Below are 12,101 nucleotides of genomic sequence, written 5' to 3'. Positions count from 1 at the left end.
GGGAGATTCTAAATTTTTCATTGATTTTGCAGGAGTTTCCCCATGTTGTGGAATTCTCCCTATAATGTGGGAGTCTCCACATATTGTGGGAGGATAACAGGTATCATATACATTTAATAACACGGTCAACTCTGATATCTGTCTCACAAAAGTAAAATTATGCAATATAATTTTATTCCAAGTTGTCTTCTTCCATGATTGCATAAACAGTACACTATTTTCTAACATCTAAGTAAAGTACATGTAGTATAGTGGTCCCTATTCTTGAATTTCTCACATAACTAAATCTTTATTAAAAATTTGTACCAATTGCCCTGAAAAGCAAGTCACTTACCAGTCAAAGTTTCTGGTGTATGTCTTAACACCATGGGTTAACACCATGACTCCCATTAAACCCTGAAGGATTGGTATTAATTCTCTGAAAAAAAAAACATTTTGATTATACCAAGACATTATTTAAGAAGACTGGATGGAGCCATTCTTTTAAAAATAAACAAAGGTATCATATCAGTTGTTAATGTTTTTGACTGATTAATGTTTTGTAATGAATTTAAAAGATGATGATGATAATTTCGAAAGTATTGAGAGCATTAAATTATCAACTAAAAGGTCATCAATAAGACATATATGAAAATCACAGGTACAATTCTGAATAATGCACATTTCAGTTTTTCACTTTGGATTTTGTTTAATCATTTAACTGTCAAATATAATTTTCATTTCTTTCTATGCAGTACTTATATTCATGGTTTATAGAGAGCAATTGTTTATATGTGATTCCAATAAGTCTCAAAATCTCTGTAATGTTAGAAAACTTACTTCCTATAACTCGTCATAATTTCAAACCCGAGTGCCACCAAGGCACAGAATCCCATACTGGGTGTGTATAATATTCTCTCTGCTACCACAAAGCCAACAGGAAAAAACAAGTTGGAGGCTGGGATGAATGGCAGGATTATCATGGTGAGACACTGAAACATATTTAATTACACACATCTTAAACAAGCATTAAAAAACGGAAAACTTTGGGAAAGTGGTTATATTAATCTTAATATCGAGATAGTGAATGTTCTTTATTACGTGTATGTAGATGATGTTAAAATTTACTGTGTGGCAGTTTAATTATTTTAGATAATTTGCACATTTGTATATTTAAGTTTTCATGTGTTGGTACAGTAGAACAACAAAGACCAGGAATACTGGTACATGTACTTCAAGAAAAATCCATTATATAGCAAATCCAAATTTAAAAATTATAAAAATGATAAATAAGTGAACAATAGACACATTTAAAAGGTAAAATGGAACTAAATACAAATAAAACACATGCAAATGTAAGAAGTGAGGTCCAAATTTTGGGTCTTACAGTTTTTTACCACATTTTTCCCTGTATACCGCAGACATTTTTGTTCCAGAAGAGGGGTGCACAGTATACACCAAAACAATGAGTTTCTAATTTTTTTCATTTTTGGGAATCAGAACCAGTCTTCAACAAAAGTCATCATCTGGCCATCTTGTACTTTAAGAATAGTTTTATATGAAATAAACAAATAAACTTTTACTGCTATTTAATAATTATTTTATTTATCAATGCAGTTATCTTGCATTTCAAAGTCTGTACGAAAAACCATGACTAGCTCCTTATTTTTCTCTTAAAACACACCATCCTAATTAAAACACACCATCCTAATTAAATCTTCACCATCCTAATTAAAACACACCATCCTAATTAAATCTTCACCATCCTAATTAAATCTTCACCATCTGTGTGTGGTGGAGCATCAAATACAAAATAAAGGGAGTGCCCACCTGTTTTCAGGCCCACTGTCATTTAATTATCAAATAACAAAAGATAAATTTCAAAGGTGAAAACAATTGTCACTAATCCTTTAATCTGCTTGATGAACAGTTTCCAGATGTCAAATATCAATACACAAGCTTGGTAAATTAAAACATCTTTTTTTATAAAGGGTCTGACATGAATTCATTGTTTTAGTGAAATACTTGATTTGCATACAAAATACGAAATGTTAACATTTTAGCCGACTTGCTGAATGGATCTAATACATCGCTGTATTGTAATCAATAAATGGCTTGCAAACCCTGGGAAACATACAAAAATACTTTTATGTTAAAGATTAATGATGAAAGGATACACATATCAGGAAATTTACCAGAATCCTTTCATCTCAATGTGGTCTTCTGCTAGTGATTTTTCACAGTGGGCGATTTACACAAAAACTAACTTTCTTCGTTGATATCCCATGCGAAGAAGGGGTTGCATGGAATGCACAAAACACATGGAAGAATACAGTACTTTTTAAATGTGGTTACTGTTTATTTATTATTCCTTATTTACACTTAGCTGAGCCACATATATAATTTTTTTTTTCAAATTGAGTGCTTGTTAAAACATCTTTTATTCAAATCTTGTCTTACCATAATGACAGTTCTGTTTCTCTTATTCTGCTTCTGTAACATAAATACAATAAATCTTCCCAATACTAGGTAAAACAGCACTGTAATAAGGTTACGATGATCTATTATAGAGGATATCACAGGTATTGTTCCCATTGTCCAATCACAACACAGGTGGGAGGGGCTTAATAGAAGCCAAGAATTGATTGGTAAGAGGTAGTTGTAGGTCAAGTGTCTGGTGGGGAATGGTTCCATTGATGCTGGATTATCAAACCTGAAAGAAGAAGACATTCTGATGCTAGAAAATACCTACTTTGATTCTGTAAGTTTCACTGTGAATGAGCTATGACAATATATTCACACTGAACAAACTTCCAATGTTTTTGTGATTGATTTTATATACTTCAAATTCCAAACAAAATGTAAAGTTCTCATTGAAAACTGTGATATGCTAATGAAATTTACAAATTCAAATTGCCATGAACTTCGGCAAAGTACCAAAATTTATAAGTGCAAATAAAGTACTCAGAAGTACTTTATGTTGTACTTTACTCTGCCTACTTCAAATGTTCAACAGAAGTTATTACAGGTACACTAATAAATTGCTATACAGAATTTTGGCCTAGTTTCTAGGGTAAAGTAGAAATATAAATATAAAACAGTACTGTGAGTGACTCACCTCCCTTAACGGTATTCCCGACCCCATTTTTGCAATTCTGTACATACAAAACTACCATATGTTATCTTCCCTAACATGCATTTGACAATACCGCTGCATGAATCTAATCTCCTTTTAAAATCTCATTAAATCCATTGTTTGGTTAAGGGGAGTTGTGTTTACAAGATCTATTGACATGAACAGACAAATGAACAATGAGGGTGAAAGTAGAGAATAAAGGACATCATGATTCCTACATACCCACAATTTTTTTTGTTGGGGCTATGGTTAGTACAAATCAATACCTTTTGACATGAATATGTAACGAAAAGGCTTATTTCTATAATCAATACTTTTAGTAATTTATCAGATTTGATTACCTAGTGAAGACAGGAAGTTGTGCACCCATTACTTTGATCCTGGCAATTAATAAGAATAGCGTAGTTCCTACTAAAAATACACATCTGATTACAGAATCCTTAAACCAAGATGGAAATCTCGGTTTTCCTCTAACCAAGCTGGCTAAAATCTGTAAACATTCAGAAAAAGTAGCCTGAAAAGAAAGCAAAAAAGACGTGCTGAAATATAAACAATTTACACACCTTGAATAACCAAAATATGTTTATGAATGCCAAATTAACACAAACTAAACACAAGTAAACTATTCCATGCACAATTATAAACTGTAACATTAAGACACAACAGTCTCATTTTAATTTATTCTATTTATTTACTTCTTATAATATATAATACTTCCAAAGTATATGTGACTCTTACAAGAAATCATCTACATCATAACAGTGCATGCAATTGTGATGTTCTGATGCTAAAAAATGAACTAGACAATTAAATCTTCAGACAAATTATGAAGCATGGAGAGGTGGACATCATGACCACATACCTCAAGCAAAGCAAGAGGGTATTAAAAAATTAAACTAAACAGTGTAAAATATAAATACTAATTTTTCTTATTGAGAAAATCTTAGAAACTTCCAATGTTTACAAGTATGATGATAATCTGCTTTAAACATTCAATGAATGTTTAAATATGAAGATTCAATGGATTTGGTTTGCCGACATTGGTATTTTGAACCTAAGCATACTTACCTTTTGAACTACAAAAACTTCATAAACACAACACACTCCAATAACTGTAATTCCAATCTCTTTACACAACATTGCCATGGTTACTAAAACAACTGTGTATAATAATGGTATCCATGCTGAACAAAAAAAAAAAATTTGTATTTTTTATTGTTTTTTTTTATATATACATCTACGATCAGAATAAGATGAGATCATATATTCTTGTCTTTACATAGAAGGCAATGTCACAGGCTATTTGTGATTTTCAACCCATTCTCAAAATGAAAGTTGTGGTAAAAGTTGAACATATTCTCCCTGACAATGGTTATAATGCTAAGAAATAGGTACTTATACTCATCCATAATAAAATGAAGAGAATTCTTACATTCCTGAGGCAAATTCATCAACTTTCACACATTCACTTGTGCAAAAGACAATACTAGTGCAAGAAATCCCTGATACTTAGTGGTGACATGAGTGGACCTAAGTAAGAACCTATCAATCTTATTTTTCCCTTCAAATTCAGCTACTTTTGAGAATTTATCATTTTTTTCTGTGTAGAATACAATTATTGAGCATTAAATTAAAATCTTAATGTCACTCACTTTTCATCTATTTATTTGTAGAAATTCTAACTACATCCCAGTGAAAGTTGTGTCATTAATACTGTTGATATATTGGCTATTTTTAAAAAAAACTATCAACAGATAAATTAATCAACTTATCTCAATGCAGTTTTTTGTTATACACATCTAAACATTCTGTAATCATACAATAATTACCAGTTTTAGATTCAGGTCCAGTACATTTTGAATAAGACCACAGCGCTGCCAAGTAAAATATGGATGACAAGCATTCAGCCCTGCCCACTACACCTGTTACCTACAAGTAAAATATGGATGACAAACATTGAGCTCTGGCTACTGTACAAGCTACCTACTAATTCAATGAAAAACCCAAAGTCCTAGGTGCTTACTTCAATGTATATCAGTTACATACAAAAAAAAAAATATTTGCACTACCTACTATACAAGCTACCTAAAATACAACATGAAGTTGCATGCTAGAAATACCCCTACTAGTACAGGAAGATGATACTGAAAAGCAATCAAAATGTTTTACAACATATGCCCTATCTATATGAAGCCATACACCAAATTTTACATAAATCCGTTCATTGGGAGGCAAGATAATTGTGATGAAATGTGGACAGATGGACAAGGTGATTCTAATATACCACCCACTTGTGTTGGGTATAATGAAAAAAAATATTCAGCCTTGCCTACTAAATCTTTAACATACTAATGAAATATTCACCCCTGTCTACTATACCATTTAATACAAAAAAAATATGGATGACAAACATTCAGCCCTACCAATTACATTAGGTTTTCATATGCTGTTTGAGTTTTATAAATCTACGAGAAAAAAAGCTTAAACAATTCACTTCTAAAAATATTTCAACTTTTCTACTGCAGATCCTAGTACATACAAACTTTGGGAAATATTTTCAGATTTTCTGTACAAATAAAAAAATATTTCTATCATACTCACCAGTAATGTTATTCAAATTTAATATATTTTTATTCATTATTGTCTGCTTAAGTATTAGAAAAGCTATTTGAATATCCAGCTACACCATTGAGTAATGTGACATCAGTTCATTTGGATATCTATAGATGTCAACTGACCACCACAAAAGCATGCTTTTTAATCCTGTACTGACATCCATATATATTCAAATTACTCCAAGTGACTTAGCTATGTTAGTACATTGTAGTATGACCACATGGATTTTGTTTATATTAACATTAGATGTTCAAATAGCTGTTCCAACAGTCAAACATTCAACACATTATTAAATATTTAAATTGGCACTGCATTAAGCCTAATTGGTATTTGTCAGGTCTGTTGAGATAAAATTCTGAAAAATGTTTCTGCATTTGTAAGAAATGTAGAAAAGCAAATGCAGACAAAAAAGAAATTATTTTGAAAAATGATTTTGTAAAAACTTCAAAGATTCATAAAACTTAAATGGACTATAGCAAACTACAAAACAAGATAAGATACTGTAACTATAGCAATGTTTATGATACGCTGTTCTTATTTTATTTCTGTGATAAACAGAGTCACAAGAAATAGAACTTACAAAAAAATAAATAACCCCTACCCCCAAAACAAAAAAACAAAACAAAAAAACAAAACAAAACCACCTTTATTTTCTTAATTGCAATAATGATTATGTAACCACTACATGTACCCATAATTATGTTCATTTAACCAAATCTAGGATAATTAGCAACCATATAATTAATACTGGTATATTAACTGTAAGAAAACTCATGTTAATAATTAAGTACAATTGAAAAGATACTGCTTCTGTTTTTTTTATACATGCCTCCAGAAATGAAACAAAAAAAAAAACAGACGTCCTGTTTATCACAGGAGCCCCTGCCTCATTTGCTAGTAGTGATTTTTTTATTTTATTAAGAAATCAAATGTGTCTGTAAGACACTAATGATGCCCCCGCTTGCCAGATTTGCCAAATTAGGAACATGTTTACTTTTGTATGGAGACATGGTTTGCAGATTCAGACATCCTTCCAAGGCTTGTGTTACTCATGGTCTGGTGATCAATTTGGGGATCAGAAATTACTAAATATATGCATATCTACATATTGTATCCTGGCCACATAGTGTCATGAAATTCTGTTTGGTAGTGTCAGACTAGTTGCAATGAGAAAATGGGGACAGATGGACGTATTAATGGACACATAAAAAATATTAATACCCCCCCCCCCATAACATATCCCTAACTTTGTTGCTTGGGATATACTTCTGACAAAAATAACGAAGTCTATCACCCAGTTCTGTAATAATTCCCGAAAATCAAAATCCTTTAGCCCTGCACACCTTCATCATGTGTAGAAATAACCTGTAAAATATTTCAGATGTAGTTCAAAAACTGTTAGGGGAGATAGCCGGACAAGCCATGATTCATATATTTCTGAGAAAAATGACTAAGTGTAACTATCACCAATTTCCGTAAAAATTCACGAAAATCAAAATCCTTTGGCCCTGCACATCTTTATGTGTAGAAACATCCTGTAAAATATTTTAGATGTAGTTCAAAAACTGTACGAGGAGATAGCCGGGCAAGCAATGATCATGTGTAATCCGGATGGACGAACGGACGGACAGGGGTAAATTAATATGCCCCCCGAAAGTTTGTGGCGGGGGCATAAAAGGACAGATTTATCTCCTCTTGAATCATTATTTTGTAAGAATTTTGTTTACACTCATCAATGTTGATATATAAAATAATGTGTACAACTAGATATTTATATTTTCACTAAGTTTCTCTGGACCTATAATAAATTATGCTAACTGTTTTAATATGTCTGATAAAAGAATAAAAATACAACTTACAGCCTCTGTATGGACAGGATGAACAGCAAATAACAAAGCAGCCAGGAAACTGGTAAGTTCCTTCATGAATAAGGTACATATTCTGAAAGGTCATACAATGTGACAGTATTCAGTAACCAAATAACATGACACAGTACCATATACAATAATTACCCCCAGGTGATAATTTTGGTGTATTTTAACAGACTTGTCTAAAATACCACAATAAACTCCATAAAATATCTAATCTGGGCTAAAGACTTAATTGCACTACTTACCATTCACCAAGATAACAAAGGGTAAAAATTTTGGTATGAATTTTTGCCTCAAAATCACCAAATTTTATATAAAGTATAACTTAAATTTTGGTATAAGCCATCAGTACTTGATTTACTTTTAATTTTCTATTCAATAAGGAGTTAAAAACTCTAGTCACTGTAAACATTATAATCATAGTTCAAAATTATTCGTTTCTAACCATGATAACGCTCAAGTTCTAAGTACATAGAATGGTAGCAAATGAAAATTTCACTTTTCATTAAAACATGTTGAATGGTGGTTTATTTAGATTTCACAGAACATACTTCATGAAAACAATACAAACTACAGCATATAAAACACGCTCCATAAGAAAAATACGAACTACAGCATATAGAACATACTTCATGAAAACAATACAAACTACAGCATATAGAACACGCTCCATAAGAAAAATACGAACTACAGCATACAGAACATACTTCATGAAAACAATACAAACTACAGCATAAAGAACTTACTTCATGAGAATTATACACACTACAGCATGAAGAAGAACATTGACTAAATGGTAAGACATTGGCTCCAGCTCACTAAGCATATAATTCATGCGGAATGTCAGTACACATAATGGTCTGTATGACTTGTGACTTCTCTCCTACAAGCAAAACATCACTATTTTCTAAATGTTAAAAAATAACAGCTCAATGTGACTGCAGGGGTCAAATGCAAAACAGTTTGGGCAATTGTAGACAAAGCATTTAAGCTTGATCCAGCCCTAAATTTAGATTAAATGTTAAACATAGCATACATTTTTAAGTAGGAATGAATGTGGTCAGAGAATCTTATAATTTACCAGAAATAAGCAATTTACATAAAGTTTAAGAATTTTTTATATTTTCAATTCCCATTTTGACCCTTAATTCCTTATCAATCAACTTCATTTCCAAGTATGGAATCTTTTAGTTGTTTCATTGTGATCCATACATATTTACTCAAGTATTGAAAAAAAACAGATAAATGCCTCTCTTTTTTTTCCCTTTTTAGCCCTAAATACCGCACAATTTAGCAGACAACCCCAAAACTCAATTCCAGCCTGACCTTTGAGGTTTGGAACTTTCTGACACAATGTCATAAAGGTAAATACATTTAAATAAAAGTTACAAACTTACATTTCATAAATCATGTCTTTTATTACCCTTTGTGTGGCTTTGAATCCTAAACCACAGAAGGCATACCCCAAAACCTATTCCATTATCCAACTGATTAATGGGAACTTTACAATTGCTTGTATGGAACCTTGTTGTAAAATTTAATCTAGATCCACTTTCAGATATTAATGTTCTAATATGGAAGACATAGAAACACTGACAATAACAGCGTCATATCATTACTACTAAGAGTGGTTGTATTCAATTATTTCAATAATTTATAAACATTTATAACACACAACATAAAAATGGAAACTATCATTGTTAATACAAGACTACTGTATCATTATCATTTCAGTAAAATGTTTCCTATCAGTAGGAAGCATGATGTTACTAGTCCCTGCTTTGAAGTAGTATTGTTACACAATATGGTGGGATGGGTAGCAAGTACTATGTCCCTCCATCACTTTGTGGGAGAGGGCAGAAATGATGTAGCATTGGAAGACATAGTACACTATTCAGTTTTGTGTTAAGACCATCATAAAAAAAAATCTAGATTCTGATCAAACATTTTTTTTAAATTAAGGGTGGGAGGGCGAATTTTATTTTATTTTTTTTATAAATTTAAGTACACAATACTGTCAATTTGAAAGAAAATGACCTAAACTGGGAAAAAAATCGAAATAAAATGTTCAAGGAGAGTGAAAAAACTGAATCAAGAGGGGATGAGAATCTAGGATATTTTTTTTTATTTTGGCCTTAAAGTGTTTTGATTAATTTACCATATGCATAGGTGTTCCCCAAAAATCATTCAAGAATAAATTGAGTACAGGTACTCGTGGTTTTAAATCTTTATTCTCTACAATAGCAGACATGTCATCAAACACAAAGCCACAATCCAATGCATTGAAGTAGATTACAGCTACAACAGCACACAATATGGCAGAGTACTTCTGGAAATCTTCCATCTGTAATGAATGACTTAAAAAGTCATTATCATGATACACTAAGTAACATCATAATACAAACATGATTTTACTAACCAAAAAAAAATCAGAAACTGACCAGATAAGACATAAATTAATAGACAGTAAAAAGAGAAAAATATAATGCTTAAATTCAGACTTGAAAATTTGGATTTCCGATTTAATTGTAAAAAAAAAAACATTTCTATTAGTAGTAAATGTACCCATTAAAAAGTCACGAAATCTTTTGCCAAAAACTAAAATGGGATTTTAATTCCTTTTTAATACATTTCTTCTTACTTGTATTTACCCCTCTTACTGTTAAGTTTTTTCATTTAATTTGGATCATTAATGGTTATTAAATTGAGTAATACAACTGTTGAAATCAGGTTTCTACCTAAAGATAAGAGAAGAAAGTGGAAACAGGGAATGTATCAAAGAGATAACAACCATACCGAATTGTGAAAAAAACAAAAAAAAACAAGCAAAGGTAGCCAATGGGCTTTCAATTAATGTCGAGAAATTTTCCACAAGCAGAGCCTGCTTTTGATTGGCCCTCGAAATAATAATAATACCACGAAATGCAGTGAAATGGGCATCACACTACATGTATATCCTGAACATATCAAAAATGAAATTCTAAATGACACAAGATTAAAAATCGGGCATCTAATGGGACATTAAATGATACCATGTCACATTATTTATAATACATAGAAATGTAGGATTTAAAAAGAGAAGAAATGGTGAATATGTCAAAGAAACACAACAAGAATGACAAATATACTTATAGAGATTTAGCTGAAAATTGAACCAAACCTGTATTTTATAATACTAAACAACTGGGCAAACTTTCAATGCAATTCTTTCACCCATTATCAAATCATCTAGAAACATGTATCAGTATACTAGAGGCTCTAAAGTGCCTAAAGCTTTAGGCGCTCACCTTGCAAACTATGCCACGTCAGTAGGTAATGACACAATTTTCACCAATATCATTAAACTCAGAATAAAGTTTATATATTGTAAATCCCAAGCAAGTAAAAAATTGGCAGGAAAATGGCAGTAATTTTGAAAATGGACACCTAGAACAAATTTTTGCCTTCACCATTCAACCCAGGACACCAGATTTCCTGAATAAACCAAATATGATTGAAACCCCAGCAAGTAAAAAAAAAACTGACAGGAAAACGGCAGCCTCATGCTTCAAATCAACTATGGATATCTTGTTTTACAATATAGTCAAGGCAAAAACTAGGAAAAACTGCATTTGACCCTAATTTTCTATTTTAATTATCGGTAGCCATAATAGATGTCAAAACATATGGTCAGACCCCTATGTTCTATTTAAGCTATGGGGCCATGTTACATGTATTTGACAGATCAAAAATCTAAACACAACTTTTGAGCAAGATACCCTAGGGAATATTGTGCAAAGTTTCATATAATTCTCCTCAGTAGTTTCAGAGGAAAAGATTTCTGAAAAATTGTTAACAAACAGCGATGACAGACCCCAAGTGATGGTAAAAGCTCACACAGCCCCTTCAGGCTAGGTAAGATAAAACAGGGAGATGTCAAAGAGTGAAAAATGGCATTACTCTAAAAATTATTTTTTTGATTTATATGAAAATTTTACTTAATCTGTATTTCATACATTAAATAACTGTGCAAAATTTCAAAACAATTCATTCATTATCATCTAGAAATATGTATCAGTAAAAAAAGCAGATTTAACCTGTACTGTCAACCTGGATATGCAATAAATATACCCTGGGTATAGTGTTATATCTTACACATACCCTTATTTTAATAAAATTTGTTATCCTGGAGAATACTGTCCTTATTAAATGTATCCTGCTCTCGTTGCAAAAGAAGACAAACCAAAGCATAGAATTTAATTAGGTTTCTCTAGTAACCCTCCTGATGCAATAGAAAAAGCTAACTTGTTTTTTTTTTTTTTTTAATTGGCGACCTTTTCTGATAATATTGGCAAGGTGAAATGTCTCAATGGACTACAAATGTGCTCTAAGGTTCCTTATTCTACTTTGTGGGCTATGATTACCGTTTGTGTTGAAATATACCGGAAATAATGAATCTTTATGGAAGCAGGGTGTTTAGTGCACTATAAAACCTGTTTTAACCAACATTGCATTTTGAA

General features: G+C 31.6%; 1 protein-coding gene across 2 annotated transcripts in view; it reads right to left on the bottom strand.

Annotated features, from left to right (window-relative positions):
- The window catches only part of LOC148614594 (protein O-mannosyl-transferase TMTC3-like), a 33,852-nt gene that overhangs the window by 19,822 nt on the left and 1,929 nt on the right, over positions 1 to 12,101 (bottom strand). For both annotated transcript variants that reach the window (XM_088588785.1, XM_088588786.1), the window contains 9 exons: positions 9,761 to 9,946; positions 8,349 to 8,485; positions 7,591 to 7,672; positions 4,945 to 5,044; positions 4,184 to 4,299; positions 3,457 to 3,629; positions 2,440 to 2,692; positions 820 to 971; positions 335 to 418 (listed from right to left, as the gene is read on the bottom strand). In XM_088588785.1, the coding sequence (XP_088444911.1) occupies positions 335 to 418; positions 820 to 971; positions 2,440 to 2,692; positions 3,457 to 3,629; positions 4,184 to 4,299; positions 4,945 to 5,044; positions 7,591 to 7,672; positions 8,349 to 8,485; positions 9,761 to 9,946 (1,283 nt within the window). The remainder of the gene's footprint in view (positions 1 to 334; positions 419 to 819; positions 972 to 2,439; positions 2,693 to 3,456; positions 3,630 to 4,183; positions 4,300 to 4,944; positions 5,045 to 7,590; positions 7,673 to 8,348; positions 8,486 to 9,760; positions 9,947 to 12,101) is intronic.

Source organism: Perna viridis, chromosome 6 (assembly GCF_037379345.1).
Source record: "Perna viridis isolate PV_CMFRI_1.1 ecotype Kerala chromosome 6, ASM3737934v1, whole genome shotgun sequence".
Lineage (NCBI taxonomy): Eukaryota > Metazoa > Mollusca > Bivalvia > Mytilida > Mytilidae > Perna > Perna viridis.
This window is presented reverse-complemented; position numbering and strand designations above follow the sequence as displayed.